General features: G+C 37.5%; 2 protein-coding genes across 4 annotated transcripts in view; both read right to left on the bottom strand.

Annotated features, from left to right (window-relative positions):
• DYRK4 (dual specificity tyrosine phosphorylation regulated kinase 4) overlaps nucleotides 1-7,917 on the bottom strand; it is a 45,881-nt gene extending 37,964 nt beyond the window's left edge. Inside the window, exon 1 of the mRNA XM_049822175.1 lies at nucleotides 2,635-7,917. Coding sequence (XP_049678132.1) covers nucleotides 2,635-2,769 — 135 coding nt within the window. The 5' untranslated portion in view covers nucleotides 2,770-7,917. The remainder of the gene's footprint in view (nucleotides 1-2,634) is intronic.
• A 154-nt stretch (nucleotides 7,918-8,071) lies between these two features.
• RAD51AP1 (RAD51 associated protein 1) lies at nucleotides 8,072-16,428 on the bottom strand. Of its 3 annotated transcripts, none has more exons than XM_049822369.1 (9): nucleotides 16,345-16,428; nucleotides 15,608-15,650; nucleotides 14,065-14,206; nucleotides 13,173-13,282; nucleotides 12,767-12,841; nucleotides 11,958-12,107; nucleotides 10,662-10,817; nucleotides 9,636-9,782; nucleotides 8,072-8,766 (listed from the first exon to the last, which is right to left on the bottom strand). In XM_049822369.1, exons 1-9 carry the CDS (start codon nucleotides 16,369-16,371, stop codon nucleotides 8,639-8,641), a joined length of 978 nt encoding a protein of 325 aa, XP_049678326.1. In that variant the 5' UTR covers nucleotides 16,372-16,428; the 3' UTR covers nucleotides 8,072-8,638. The 3 variants fall into 3 exon arrangements, with proteins under 3 accessions (XP_049678326.1, XP_049678327.1, XP_049678325.1); XM_049822370.1 differs by having other exon boundaries at nucleotides 9,636-9,770; XM_049822368.1 differs by having other exon boundaries at nucleotides 15,608-15,657; nucleotides 16,349-16,409.
• Between the last annotated feature and the right edge of the window lie 42 nt (nucleotides 16,429-16,470).

The following is a 16,470-nucleotide window of genomic DNA, read 5'->3' as shown; positions in this document are numbered from 1 at the left end:
GGGACGTGTTATCGCAGATAAAATCCCAAAAACAGAAGAAAATACATATATCTAACATTGCTATTGACTGCCCCCCCCCCCCCCCCCGTTTAATTAACACACATTTCAAAAAGCATTACTTTTTCATACACAAACTTAAGATTTAGAATTAATAACAGCAGTCTGGATAGGTCCAGACCAAGAACAATTGAGAACTACAAGGAGATGTCCAAGATGTCTTTTCCCACAGACTGAGACAGAGTACAGCAGGACAGAGAAGAGCACTGTAGTTTCATGAGCATTTCAAATGAACACTGTTGCTAAAAGGGGGCTGGGGAGGCAGGGGGAGAAGTCTGCTTCTCCCTTTGCTATTTATTCTTAATCCTCAGCTGTCCCCTTCTTCATGCCAGCACAAATGTTTCTGAAGTCTTACAATAAATTGGATCAAAAAATAACTCAGGTTAAAATTAAACCAGCAAAGCAAACTCAGCTTAGTTTCAACCTGCATCAGTCCTCTTCCAAGTCACCGTACAGTGGCAGAAACATTCCTTGTGGTTAAGGACAAGTGATCAGGGTCAGGGAGGTATGTGAGTGCCTCTTTCAGCAGTGGTTGTCAGTTCATGCTGCCTCACCCTGCCCGTGGAACTACCCTGTTGGTAGCATCTCTGTTATGCTTTGACACTGCCATTGCTGTCTGGCATTTAAACTGGAAGCACAGAAATATCTCAGCAAGCTGTGGCCTCTTTTGCTGGGATTTTTAAAAGTAGAACAATTGATATTCTCAATTTGTAAGAGTTCATGGTCTCAAAGGCAGCCCTACCAGGTGAGAAAAACAGATGTCAGGAGGAAAAGAGAAAAAGAGATACTGTCTTACAGCTTGTGAATAATTCTTAGCCATGAATTCTGTGTCAACCTAAAAACTCTGTCCACTTTATTATTTTAAAATGGACTTTTATTAAATATTGAAGTGCTGTCCCTCTTGTGATTATGTTTGAAAGAAAGTAAAAGTGTATGTCCCTCCTCCATAGAGCTGTGAAACATGAGCTGAGGCAGTGTTAACAACCTTCAGTCTTACTTAATTTTGAAATGACTGTACAGCAGTTATATATAGCAGGAACTTGTTTAACTTCTAGTTTCTTACGTTTTGTTCCTTTCATATTCCATGAAGCATAGCTATTCAATAGGAAGGTCCACACAAGCATTAATATTTACAGCAGTCAGTTCTTTGGATCACTGATTTTCCCTGGTAGCACCAAAATAACAGATCAAAATCTATGCCAAAATGTTGATGATAATTAAAAGAATCATTGTCAACATTCAAGCAGAGGTTATTTTTATTGACAAGAATCAACATCATCAGAATTCGAATAATTAATCAGGACTTGACTAATCCAACCAAAGTGAAAATCACAAGTAGCACCCAAAAGAAATCACAATATCGTGAAATAAGCTATGAATTCCACATTTAATGACTTACTATTGAGACTGAATTGACAACATCAGGAATACTGTGATTACTTGAGTTCATGTACGAGCCAGGCAGCTATTCTGCAGTCTGAGTCTTTTAGACACCTGTGAAACTCTTGATACATGGAAGTTGTCCCTTATGTCAAATTTGATTGGAACAAACATTCATTACAAAAAAGATATGATTTTGAATTTTTTCTCATTCTTATTCTATTGCTCTCGCCAAAAGTCTCTCAGTAACTGATTCCCTCACTTTCATTGACGTCTAGAAGAAAAAAAAAAAGACTACTTTTCTCATGTTGCATATGGATCATCACTCCAGTCATGGTCCTCCACGAAAACACAATCCTTCCAGTCCTCTTTGTAATAAACCAAGACGTGTAACACATGGCACAATATGGCTTGCTTACTAGTGTAGGTTAAAATAGATGATTGTGTAGAGCAACAAATTTATTTTTCTATTATTTGTGCAGCCCTGAGTTAGAAAAAAATATCAATTTTGGAAGACAAGATTATTTGAGAATTTTGCATTATCACTATCACTTTTTTTTTTCACATAGGGAACCCACAGTTAGCAGTTCCCCCAGTCAATATACCTCTGGGTCTCCTTCAGCCATCAAGGAGACAGATCAACACATCTTTGAAAACTCTGGACTATCTTTGGGCAACAACGGTAGGAGGTGGTCAAGAATATGTTGTCTCTGTCACAGAGGAAGCTGGGAGGTGCAATGCACTAAAGAACATGGGGTGCCAGGCTGTGAAGGGGGGTGAGAGCCACCTACTGTGCTCTTCTGAACACCCTACACAGGCAAAATCAGGAGAGAAGTGCCTTCTTGAGACAGCAATCAAATGCGTAAGGGGAAAGGAGCAAGGCAAGGTAAGACATGGTCTACCCTGCCACTGTAGGGGCTTGTTCCTCTCCGACTCCTTAAGAGAGTGGTTTGTCTTCAGGCACAAGAAGACAAGATTTCCCTGTACCACCTCAAGTACAAGCTCACAATTGCAGCCAGCCTTTGTGAGAGGAGCACAGAGAATGAAGGGGGATTTGAATGACTGTATACCATCTGGACCTGGACAAGAGCTGCCAATTGCCACCTAATTTCAATACAGGGAAGTACTATGGCACTCTGAATTACTAGTAAGTTAAATGTATGCCTCCAACTTCTGAGGTCTATGCAGTTCTCTTACCTTTGGTTGCGCTGAATGCATCCCTTTTCCCGACTTAGCTATGCTGGGGAAGATGACAGATCTGCTCATTCTTACATTTTCTGACTTGTAGGTTCCTATGACATGGTGACAGAGAAACTGAATCAGCTGGACCATACTCACAAATTACATCAATATGATTTTTATCCAGGTAGGGGTTGACTTACCATGCTTGAGAAAAATTATAGCAAACATCTGGAAAAGAACTATACGTTAGAGCTTATAAGTGAATGAAATAATGCAGGAAATACCTACTAACGTTATTACTCACTTCGTCTATGAAAATGTATTAGAGTAAAACTGTGTTGTTGATATACTTTGACAAAAGGTAAGATGGTTAATACTTATTAAATTTCTATTTGTTTTTCTATTCTAGATATTTTGGATTCAAAAGAAATAGTTCGAAAATAGCTAGAATACCTCCTGGGTATTTTTTTTCCTGTCCAGCAAACCATATTAGGCATTTAAAGCTGCAAGATACATTAGGGCACTAGTACTGTAATATAATGTAATATTTTATTTATTAAGTGATAATTGCATTTTTTATAACACACTTGTGTTCAAGGAATCATAGGCATCAAATATAGAAAAAAATTGTAAGTTCATCCTCAAATCAGTGTGTATTTTTTTTTTTCTATAAGAATTAGAGTTGAATCTTACTTTTCTAAGACTCTCTGTCACTGAATAATCAAATGCTAGGCTTTTGATAACTGAGAAGCGCCAGTCACTCCTGGTGCAAGTACAGTATAGGTATCTGAATGTCTTCATTCTTATTTTGCCTTCCGCCAAAATACTACATACATTCAAAAAAATCTACAGCAGACCTGAGGAACAGCTAACTACACTGGCAACTACCACCTAGTAGTCCCACTGCCTGTTTTCATCTCTTTTTCCTAATGTCATTGTAGTGCATTATTGCTATTTACATCCTCTGATGCTCACATATGTCCTCCAACTCTTTCATATGTGTACACTTTGCAAATACAAATGTTAACCATATAGCTCTACGGCTGGAGAACCATATAGCTCTACTCTACTGGAATAATAACTTAATGTACTGCCCTCTAATGTTGATTTCCTACATAGTTACAAGCTTCTGTTTGCATTCTAGGAAATGTGCACCTATCTTCTAATGTTTCTGCTGAGATGGGGTTCACAAGGGAATTCTAAAAGAACTACCTGATTATAACTCTTAAGAATCCTTCAGTTTAATGAATCCTGAAAAATTAACGAATGAAAGCAAGATTTACAGATTTACTGTAAGTAAAAAAACGTGAAATACCCAAGTAAGATCTCTTATCTCTTCAAGGAGGGAAACAGAAAGATAATCTGTCGTCTTTGGCTCTACTTTACAAGATGCTCTATCTCCAAGCAGATAAATATCATCTGTCTTTTATGTTTGATCAGTTCTATTGTCTCTCATATCAGATGATTTCTTTGTTCGTCAGTCTTATAATTTTTAATGACACGATAAATATGATTGCCTTGTCCCCAAGGACTGTAATTATGAAAAAGAATTTGGTGAGAAGAGTTGAGATGCCTGAGCATTAAATAGAACGCAGCTTAAATACACCAAGGAACATGTAGATCCTGTCTTTTATTCACAGTCCTTTTGTGCTCTTATTCAAATCAAGGCTAGGGAAAACTAATCTTTAACTTTTTAGAGATTAGTTATATTCAAAAGCAATTAAAATAAACAGTGGCAAAAAAACCCACAAGATCAGAAACTGAAATTTCAGATTTTCAATATCCCAAATGTATGTGAACAGCACATGCTCAAAGTCTTTGTTTAAAATGTACATAAGTGTTGTGAATATTGGGGGTGTGAGGACTGAAAGATTCAGCACAGCAGAAACAGCCTTAATTCAAATAAGATCTGGTTTTTTTCACAGCTTTTTGGCTTTCTCTCAAGAGAACGATGCCACACATGAGTGGAGACAGACCAATAATTCATTGAAGTAGCAGGACAAAGCGTTTTAAAATGCAAAGAGCAGTTTCTGAACAGAGGATCACAGGAAGTGGTAACATTGGTTTTTCATCTTTGTGGTTTGCACTGATACGTTACCGGTCTGTTGGGTAAAAGAAAGTTGAGTCTACAAAAGTGATCGAATATGAAAGACAGATTACATTTATCTGCTTAGAGATAGTGCATCTTGTAAATTATACCCAACCCCTCTGTCGAAAAATGAAGAGCAGTTTATGGAATTACTGATGCAATTGATCTCAGGAAACGGCATTTGGGCATTTTTTTTCCTATTACAAAAATAACGGGAAAAAGTTTGCTTCCCTTATTAAATCCCATGGCTCTGAGTAAGCATTAAGTTACACCTGTATTATTTAGCTACTCAAAAGATACAGAATTTCACATTAACAGAATATCTGAGAATAACTAATACAGACCAGGGAAATGAAGGCTGGGTTCCAGACCTTTTGAATCGTGTAATGAATTATTCACAAGCTGAGAACTTCTGAATCAAAAGTAAATTCAGGGGTTTTTTTCAGAAATAATGGAAGTTGAAATAGTGTTTTTTGTCTTATGATGGTAGCATGACTGATAATATGTCAACAGCAAATAAACAACAAAATCTGCAAGCAAAAGAGTGAAGCCATTAATGGAACGCTTTGTAAAGACATGGATTAAAGATGATGGTAGTAGCACATGTATTTGACTAAGTATTTAGTGGCAGCTAGTGATTCATATTTCATAGAGATTTGACACATATCATCCCCTGCACATACCATATTCTATAAGATAATGCTAAAGAACGGAAGTGATTGCTCAGTAAGAATTGCTAGTCAGTTAAGTTGCATTCATTTCTCAGCTGCAAAATTTTGATATTCTTATATGTGGCTTCCCAGACGTGTTACTTGAAACAAGAGGACAAGACAGAGAAATAAAAAGGAAAAACTCAGACTGATAAAACTGTATTAAGACAATATCCATGAGTTGGTTAACAACATTTTGAGGAAAAGGAAGAATAATACTTCATAGAGAGATTCAAACAATGTGACAACATGTCAGCATTAGCATTAACTGTCATTCACGGATCTTAGTGCAGAGACATGTTTTCTGTGAAACTCCCAATCACTGTTCTCTAGAAGGGCACAGAGAGTGAAGAGGTGCTGTAGGTGTCCCCAGACACACAGATGTATCCCACCAATCTGCAGTATTTCATTTTAACTTTTCCTTTCTATGTTTCTGCTGGTGGTCTTTGTCTGGCGATTTTCTCCTCTCTTTTCGTGACATTATCAGTACTCTCAAAGAGGGTAGGAAGTGAGAGATGCTCTGATGACACTGAATGTCTGGAGGTATGTACATCTGCTTTATGAATATTAAAAGCAATTTCACACTGCTGTGTCCCTGAATTTTAGCCATTTTTCACAGGTTTTTTTAAGCTTGTCTCAGACCAAGCCTATGTATCAGTCTTGGAGCACGGTGTCTTCAGGCTGGTGGAATTCTGCAGAGTGTTTTTTGCGATGCAGCCCTGGTCTGTATAACCAACCTGCATCCCTGTGGGCATAGCAAACGAACCACTTACACAGCTGCACAAAGGCAGCTTTCAACTACCTCACAGTTGACTCCATCACGAGGAATACTGCATATCCGGAGTGGCAATCAGCACTGGAAAAACCCTCTGCTGTTCTGAAGCAAGAGCTGATCTCTAGATCGGACAGGGCACCTACTAACTGTTGTGACTTTGATGAGTTGGCAGCAAAGTTTGCATCTACAAATAGTGATGTCTTCTTTAGCAATCTTGTTCTTACTTTTTTACTAATACAGGTGCAGTTCTAAAACAGCAACTATGCGAAAACTGTAAACTCTGACATGCAAATAAACACACTTTCTGATTGCTTTACAAATTGAAATCAAAACACATTTCATGTCATACCATTGTGCAAGCAGTGGAGAAACAATGCATGGACAGTTCTATGTAGCATTGTTTAAAATTAAGAGCAATAAGAGATCTGTAAGTGTTATTTTCAGCAAAAAAATAATTTTCCAAGGTTGAAGGCAGCTGGAATAACACAGACAACCTCTCTGTTACTAACAGAAAAAAACAACCCTAACAATTACAGCCCCTAAATCAATTTGGCTGCTTTGAACATGTCCTTTAATGACCTAGGACACAAAAGAAGTTGTCTTTTATAAAAATAATCTCCACCTACCAGCAAGACCTGTTTTCTGCAGGTCAGGTACAGAGTAGCTTTGAAACATACAATCAACAACATTTACAACTTCCCTTTCAATGACATTTTTTTCTAATTGCCTATGTGGAATTTTCACTCAGCAAAAAAAAGCAGAGAAATACTAGAAAATCCTCATGAACTGGAAACCCATACAGACTTAAGGAGGGGTTCAAGTACAGGTGACGGACTGAAAATTGTGTAAGCCCAAGGCTCTCTGTACTTCCCGTTTTGCTGCAGCTGCTTATCCACTGTACACTTCAGAAAGGGGCTACGTAAGTAAGCACAAAGAAAGGGAATCAAGGAGAGGAATAACATAACATGAAAAACTAGTTGTCACAAGCATCATTCTTGGACACCTACCTTTCCTCCTATGGGTACTCCTGCTTCACCTGTGTTTGGGAGCAGTTCCAAGCTCATCTGATGGCAACATGCTGCAAACTTCTGTTTTTCAACGTGCTGTTTTAGCAAGCTAAGATAACTCACGACCAAGTCAGGCAAGCGCTAGAGGCTGCAGGCACGTGCCTTCCCTTAACTCACTCAGCCCAGCTCACCGGATCACGCTTCACTCAGGGCTATGTGATTCCATGCCAGGAATCCCAAATGCAGATGATGTGAGATTATATGTCACAATGCCCATGTTTCCTTGATTCTGAAAAACATTTTCATCCACAGATTTCTTCTCATTCCTTCCATAAGGTAATAAGCATACTGTTTATAATAAACATGTATCTATTAGTATCTTGTTTTAATAATGTAACTACTATACAGTTAAAAAGAAATTTGCCATACCATAGTTTTACTTTAGGCAGCACCATGCTTTTGTCTATGTAATTACTCTCAATAGGGCTATACATTCCTTTGTTAAGGCAGTTTACTCAGTCATGACCAGATCCCTTGAGTAATACAGGGAGAAATGCATCTTCTGTGTCATCTGACATCGTCAATATGCTTAGATAAGAAATTATTTACGTTGTGGACTAATAAGTTTGAAAGCTCAGTCTCATTACTCAGTAACTTACCACTTCAACGCTTTACAAAATCCACTAACTGTGCATGGTACCATTGTCTTCAACGAAGACCAAAGAGCTCAAAGCAAAATCCTCACTGTCTGAGCCTGACTAATGCTGCTGACTTCCAGCAACAGTGTGAGCATACAAAAATATCTGCTGGACTGTAGCCAAAATTTAGAAGTGATTTTCAAAATTAATAAAGTCAATTAATATGACTGATTATATAAAGTATTTTATTTTAGTTTTTTTAAAAATACAACATTCTAAAAACCATTTATATCTATAATACATAAAACTTCATTAAAATACACATATAAGACATGCAAACATTAACAGATTTTGAGAGTGGTGACAAATCTTCCAAGAAGGGGGTGGAAAGTGATAACTTAACTCTTCCAAGAAATATTTTTTAAACTGTGACTTTCACTTGTGTTAAGAATCCATCTGAGATATCAAATTCTGTAGCTGACATAGTGCTGTCTAGACTATTTTAATGCCAAGAGTTTAGATTATCAGAGAATTAAAATTATCACAAACCCACACCTCTATCATCCATCAAAGAGCTGGTGACCCAGATGTCACCTTGATTAAATAATATTATTATTCAGTAGCACTTAAGGATGCCTAGCATTTTGCAGAATAAAAACTCATTCTAGTATTTGACACGTATATAAACAACAGTCCTCCAAAATGGACGATGCCACGAAGCTTTTGCTGCCCACCCTCTATTTACAAGCAAAACACTTCTCAAAGTCTTTTCCTTCATGTGGCACCTTGTCACTGACCACTTAACTGCTGGTAGCACTGGGATGCAGTGGTTTGACTCTTGCTAGTCTGGAGAGGCCGAGTCTAAGACACTGAGTAGGTGACTTAACAGAAACATATTTCATAGAGTTATTACTGCTTCCTGATGCAGCTGAAAAAAATTTTAAAACAAAAAAGAAGGTGTAAGAGGTTTAAAGGGGGGGGAATCATATATTGTTTTCTTTTTATAGTTTTCATCACAGAACAAAAACAGTATTCTGAAGGTATTGCAAAAAGGTCTCAACAACGTACCACAGAGGCACATGAAAATCAGCATACTCACCAGGAATCAATCTATTTGGGAGCCAATGCAGCAGGTAAGGTGCACAGTTTTAATTAACCAGCAGCACACTGGAGCAACACTAGCCAAGCACATAAAAACTGTTCCCACTGTACTATGTCTTTTCAGGTGCTCCACAGAGAATTACACAACTGAACACAATTCCAAGTGGGAAAAGAAGGCTTGAGAGAAAGGAGCCAACAGAAAGAACATGTAAAGAAAAGAAGAGTAAGTATGAAGGAAAATAAGAGGCAGGAGTCAGTAGCAGCATGCTCAAACACCTTAAGAAAACAAAGCTTCTAAGTATTTGCTTCACTAGAGCAGTTAAAATGCTCCAACATTTTTCTAATATTGTTTAGAATAGATAATAATGGCATGTACTAGAGATAAAGAAAGCTCTTAATAAGAGAGAAATGGCCACAAAACAATCTCTTGATTAAGACTTGATCCACGCTCTGGAAAATATTTTATTAATGCCCCCACATAAAGGAATTAAGGATAATGCTGTAAGAGGAAAAGAAGCATGGAGATAGCTTTGCTTTCTTTTTTTTTTAATATCTAAGGTCAAAAGAATTCCTTTCATTATAAGGGGGCAGTCATTTTTCTGAAATACTGTTTATTTGTTTGTTTGCTCTTAGGAGAGTTTGCTAAAAACTTAAGTCAACTAACGTATCCATTTATAGTTATAATCTTACAGGTACCTGGTGGTATCCATTTAGGCTTCTTCTGTGTTATAGGACTTGATGTATGTAGAGGCTTCCCAACTGGTTCTGAAGAACTGGACATCTTCTTTTGTGTTGGATCAGACTTTTCTTCTGTTATCCGTGAAGGAGAAACTACAGGTGATACTTAGTTGGAAAATAAAAGTGACCTTAGAAAGATATTCTTTAGCAGAGAAATCATCACACTGCATAAGATGATAGATCATTGTACAGCACAAGCTCTCTGCATTAAGTGAAAGAATTCGTTTGTTACTAGATTGTCACATCTTTAACAGTATATATTTATACAGTCAGTCCTGTTCTACTCCAGAATTTCAATCCTGGTTTGAAAATAAGCAATGTAACAATTTCTTCTTGAAGACCTATCAAATTTCTAAGAGGGAAGATTCTTCTGTCAGCTACGCAAAGCAAACCACTCCTTGTCATAACTAAAACTAATTTTAAACTAAATTACACATTGTAAATTCAGGCCTGAAATTAAAACACATTACCAAGTCAGATGCAAGATTAACACCATGGTAAGAATCTTCTTAAGCTATTTAAATAAATTGTGTTAGCAACACAGTGAACAATTAACTCTGAAGGGCATGCACATTTCACTTTTTTTGCCAAGTGATTAGTAGAACTAGCATTGTTTAGCTATCCTTGGATTAAAAACTCATAAATGCAACTGCAAGAGGAGGCTCTGAGATCATAAATTTTTTTTTAAATCCTCAGATCACTCATTGTTATTTAACCTTTTTTTAAAAGCCAGATATAGTTACATTTGAAGAAGTGAACTCTATTAATTTTTGTCTGCTTTTATTGCAAGGAGTGTTAGTTTACTGTAAAGTATTTTTTTCTTTCAGATTTTCTTCTACTCTCCTCCCTTTACTCTGCATATAGTTATTTTCATCATAGCCCTGCACAGTCAGTCTGTCAGCCAAATTTATCTATGCCTTCAGCATAAATAAAAGGGACTTTTATCATAAAGAAGCCTATTTCAAATTCATAGTCCAAACTTACCTGTAGTATTAATCTTGGATTTGGGAGTTATCTTCTCTCTTTCAGCTGGCATCTTTTGTTTGGTTTTCTTTTTATTTCCTTTAGCTTTCTTCTTTTCTATAGCAAAGTCTTCATCATCACCTTCACTATAATCTGAATCTTCTTCCGATTCCTCACCTACAGCAAGGAAAAGGGATGTCATCTCTTTACAGGAAATACAATTTACTATTACTCCAGGGCCTTCTAATCACATTCTGGACATAAGAAACCAGGATATCTTAAGGATACAGTAAGCCAAATTTGCATATATTTATATGCTGAACTGAGAAAGAAGTAGCCTCCATAAAACATTCTGTATTTACAGAATTCTTGCTCTGTACTTTAATAATGGAATGTCCTGGTATAAACTCCAGACAATAATGATTTTAACAGCAGAATTACCAATATTGCATGTGTGCAAGATGAAAAAGTTAAAGTTATTTGGCAGGGCTTCCAATTTTTTACATATTCTTAGTCATGACTATTTAAAGTGGAAAAACACTATGTCTAATTTCAGCTGTAAGAAAGATTTTATAGATCTAATGTTAAAAAAACCAGACATTAGCAAATCTTAAAAATAGTTCTCTATCAACAGGAATATCTGGATTATTCCCCTTATATTTTATTTCACTGACAATTCTAGAAATATTTTCCAATAAACCTTGCAGTAAGGAATAAAAGAAAGGATACAGACACATTAACCATTGTGGAATGAGAGATGTCTATCATATTCTGCAGACATTCAATAGTGGGCTGCTATCAGAAGCAGAGTATAAGGCTAGACTGACCTCCAGTTGGATGCAGCATGGTTTCTGAGTTGAGAATTGGAGGAAGGAAAGAAGGGAGGCTGCTTACTTTTTTAAATAAGCTTAAACAAAGCCGATACTGAAAGCACCAACACCTGACGCTACTCCAGAGTCACTGTTTTGATGCAAACCCCAGACAACAACTGGAAAAATGAACAGAGGCTCTTTAAAAGAGAAGAAACTTTCCTAGACAAAGAGGTTAGAAGAAACCTGTTCTGACAGACTGTGGCAAATACAGAGAAACAGTATCATTTTTGCCAGTTTGGGGAATGCGTATGAATAAGCTTCTGTGTTTAGATTTAGTGTCAAAGTGCAACTGAGATGCCACTAGTATTAAAAGATAATGCTTCAGTAAGGGAGGGAAGGAAGATACAGTAGAAGCAGTATGCATTTAACTGAAAATATAAATTAAATGGAAGGCATCACATTCAAAGCACATCTAAGGAGAGGGTTTTTATAGAGAAGAACTTACTGGGTACACACTCTGGCTCAGAGTCAGTAGCATGCCCTCCGTCATTACTGTCAACGGTCAGTAACTTCTGATGTGCTGGAACTTTAGATGCTGCTGTCCTTTGCCTACTGTCACCCCTATGTACGTTATCATCCATAACCTGATTGAGACCTAGAAAGCGGAAGGTGGTCTAATTAATTAAAATTCACAGTAAGTCTATTCTTCTTCTCAAAAAGAAGCAGGTATTTGACTCCCAGAATTCATTTTTGTGATTTTGAAGTATACTATACAGAAGTGTATCATCAGCACTTTTTTTCATGTGATTCTCATTTTAACTGACCAAACTGCACTTTTTGGTTGTGAATGTTATCAACATTCATGTGTAATCAAACTAACGAAAGGGCAGAAGACCAAAAATAAAACTGGAAAAATGAAGAAGTTTCCAATGGCACAGCAAATATTCTGGTCATGTTTATTTGATGCTTAGGCATTATGGACCCATTAAGGAGTTGACGGTAAGTGTAGCTTCTTGAAGAAGTAAATAAACTCAGCATCTAAAAACATCTGTATCTGTTGCTTTTTCCAACTAACTTTTAGTGATCTGTAACAATCTCATTCAGCAATCCACAGGTTTTCTCATTTTAAGACTGAGACTGAATTTGTAATGAAAAAATTAATGCATCCTTCATCCTTTGGTCTTTATTTAAGATAAAGACTCTTTTGTCCATGTAAGTGAAAAACAGAAACCAATGGAAACAAAGGAGAGATAAGCTACTTAAATGTATCTTGAAATGCTACTTCTGAAAAGACAGAGTATGAGAACAACTTACCTAAAAGTTCACTGTCTACACTGCAGTTGGAAAAAAGGGGTCTCCTATGCACATTTTCTGATTCAGTATTCTTACCTGTTTCAGGATCCAGAAAACAACCAAAAAATAATATTAGTATTCAAAAGCCACATCACAAAAAGTCAAGATATTAAGAAATGAAAACAGCTAACATTTTTAGGTGTGTCTAATCAAACTATATGTTTGGGAGATCTTACAGAAAGTTATTTTTCTCACAGAAAAAAACAAGAATGTAAGACAACAGGCACTACCTAGAAATTCTCATTTCCTTACCATGACATCTTGAAATAAAACACGACTTTCTACCCATTTCACTGTAAAATAAATTAAGCCATGTTTGAATTCACTACATATAAACAAAGAATGTTGCATTGAACCGAAAAATAACCTTGTTCTTCTGAATTTTGCACGTCAAGGATATTTGCAGAATTTTCTTTGACAGATAAGGCTAAGGCAACTTCCAAATCTCTTTGATAAAGTTTGTCATCCAAGGATATCCTGGAAAAAGAAAACAACAAACATGCTAAATAATAAAACAATGACATGAGGGTTACAGATCTACTTCTGACTTGCTGAACTTCTTTAAATTCAAATACTTGTAAAGATATTAATATTTCAATACATTCTTTATAGCATATCATGTTATGAATACTACTTCCTGAAAAGACTTAGACAAAGTATGCACTAATATTTAAAGCACACTATACTTAAAAGCATTATAACTGCAAAACGTATATATATATGCACTAATAACTGGCATTGTCACAGGAAAAGGTGATGAAGTTTATTTGAAATACCACACTGAGATGTAATATTTATACACAGCTTTATCACCAAAATAATCAGATTTCTTTTTTCATTGACATTGTATTTTCTATCAAGCTTTTTCTTCTTTAAGGAGTCAAAGTTGTCTTTATGTTTCTCAGTTTTAGGAGTACTTAAGTAACTCAGAACTGTTAGTTATTTTGCACTGTAGAGATATCAAGACAAGATCAGACATGCAAACCTGTTTCTGCGCCTATGCAGGCCACTTGCCAGCGTTTTTTAGAGGTGTAACAAAAGAGACATAGCTTACTACCAAACTCAGGCAAATTTTATTGACTCTATGCATAATTGCATTATCCCTGATTTGCAACAATACCAATAAAGCCAAAAATTGTTATCATGTTACTATGTTAGTTGTTTTTTCTTAGCTGCTTAAAACTTAGGAAAAAGCCCAACAAATGCTATTATTGAAATCCAGCTTTGCACAGAGTTGACCACATTTTAACATTTCTTACCTTTTACTAGGTGTCTGCTTTTGTGATGGAGTCAATTCGTTGTGTGGCTTTTTTTGCTTCTCTTTTTTCTCCTTCTTTGGATCCTTGAGCTGTGTTCTGGATTTTTTGCTTGAATGTACAGCTATACATGCAAAGTCTTCATCTGTTTGGGAAACAGCAACAAGCTTTAATGAGTTTTCATATATTCTTCCATATGGCCAAAAGAAGTCATTCAACTTCATTTCATCACACACTGAAAATGTGCCAAAGATAGCCCTTTTGAAATTAATTCTATTTTTAAAGAACACAACAACTATACTATTCTTAAATGTATTTTAAATTAAAATTTAACAAGACCTCTTTTGCATATATTTTTATTCAAGAGGTAGCTATTTCAATTTTTATTACCAGTATGGCAATAAAGCTTCAACGTCCAATGTGTTACCAGATTTTCAATAACTAGAAGTTCACGTTCTGATATGCTGAACACCAATCAATTATAATAGTAATCCCTGTCATCAAACAGTTTTTAGAGTTCTTGGTGTTTTGGGAATTGTTCCACTTCTTAAGAAATGTCAGCTGCTCCCCTTTTTCTATCATTTTCATATTGCCTCTTATCAAATATAATGCATTTCTCCAATTTTCAAAGAAAATTAGAAGGCATGAAAACTGCCTTTCTTCCAACTGAAGACACTGTAGATCACAGTGTAGAATAAGGAATAAAATAATAATCTTCAGTATTCTCTAAATGATGGAGAACCTTAGATAATCGCTAATGTTTCTGAGAATTTACACTTTTCTTTAGTATTACAAGTGGTCACTTGTAGACTAAAAAAAGTCATGTACCACATTTAAATTCCTGAAACCAAGAATCTCCATTAATCCACAAGATTCACAAGAGACCTTTAGTATTATTTACTTTTGCCCTCCCCTTCCTACCAATTCAAACTGTTGCCTGGATCCTGCAAACAGCATTAAAAAAACCCCCAAAAAACCCAAACCAACCCACCAAAACCTAAGAGAGCAACCAAATTCTGTAAGAAAAATGCATAACACCCATTAGGGCTTAGAAGTAAAGGAGGGCTGTCGTGAAAACAAATAGCCTGCAATCTGTTTTCCTTATCAATGGACCTCAAAAGTTGACTCTTATGTCCTTAATCTAAAACCCATCAAGATACAGAGCTGCAGGAGAAACATTAGATCTAGGTACAGATGATTCACATCTCCTTTATATTCTCATTTACAACCCTGCGAACTGATCGGCATGTTGGACATAGAGCAACCAATTACCACTGAAAACTGAGGCAGGGAGAGAAACGTTCAATTTTCCTGCAACAAGACACAGCGTATTCACCAGTTTCCTGCCATACTGTTGTTATACTCTGGCTTACAGCCATCATATTCTTGTTGTATTAGGATATTTAACAGTGTGCCCAGATTACATCCTGAGAAAATATTTAACAGCCTTTTCAATGAACTAATTCAATAAAGATACTCTGATGATATTTTGGGTGGTTCCATTAGTGTTTGGCATTTTTGTTATGTACAAGAACTTGCCACTCACCGTCGTCTTCCAAATCCCCAAACTGAGAATAATCAACTATTTTCTTGTTCCTGTGGCAAAAAAACATACACTGTTAATCCTTCCAGATTGAGCACCCTGACTTGCTAACACTCGATTTGGGGGGCGACTCATGTTTTACGACAATAAAGCAACGTGTGTTCAAATGTATGTATAACCACTGCTACTGCATACAATGTGGGTATTAGGAAGAGCTTCTAGTTTTGTTTGTTTTGTTGTTTTTTGGGTTTTTTTAATCTTGAAGTAACAGTGCTTTTTGTTGCTCTCGTTGTGGGAGCATTGTATTCTCCTGACGTACCCACCCCCTCAGAGCCGCTACTGTTCAAGGGAAATTATCTCCCGGGTCACTTCTCGGCACTTGAAACGTGTTTTCCCTGCACTTTCCAGGCCGATTCCCACCCCTCAGCCAGGGATCCACCCGAGGGTCCCCGTCACCCGCCGGGGCTGCTCTCCGCGGGACACAGCCGCCCCCAAGGGGGAGGCCCCGGCTGGAAGGGAAACGGCGAGGGCCCGTCCTCAAGCCCGGCGTGACAACGGCCCACGGAGAAGCCCGCTGAGGGAGGCGCGGGGCTCTGCCGGGGCCCGCCAAGATCGGCGGCCGTGAGGGGCGGAGGGGAGCCCGCCCGCTCCCTCAGCGGGTAACGGCCGCCAGCGCTCGCGCTCGCCGGGGTCTTTCTAGGAAACGTCCCCCAGCGGCTCGCGCCCCTCCGCCGCCGCACGTACCTCCTCCTCACCGCCCGCGCCATCCCCGCGCCGGTCCGCGGGGGGGGGCACGCGGGCCGCTGACGACAACGCAGCGCCCTCCTCCTCCTCCTCCTCCTCCGCCCGCGCCGGCACATTCGCCA

Source organism: Accipiter gentilis, chromosome 18 (genome assembly GCF_929443795.1).
Source record: "Accipiter gentilis chromosome 18, bAccGen1.1, whole genome shotgun sequence".
In the NCBI taxonomy this organism is placed as follows: Eukaryota; Metazoa; Chordata; class Aves; order Accipitriformes; family Accipitridae; genus Astur; species Astur gentilis.
This window is presented reverse-complemented; position numbering and strand designations above follow the sequence as displayed.

Coding starts and splice junctions, on each gene's coding strand:
- RAD51AP1 (XM_049822368.1), bottom strand. CDS start 16,371: ATGGCGCGGGCGGTGAGGAGGAG. Junction 15,658..16,348: donor GCGCGGGCGGTGAGGAGGAG/GTACGTGCGGCG, acceptor TTTTTGCCACAG/GAACAAGAAAATAGTTGATT. Junction 10,818..11,957: donor TGAGCCAGAGTGTGTACCCA/GTAAGTTCTTCT, acceptor TCCTTGCTGTAG/GTGAGGAATCGGAAGAAGAT.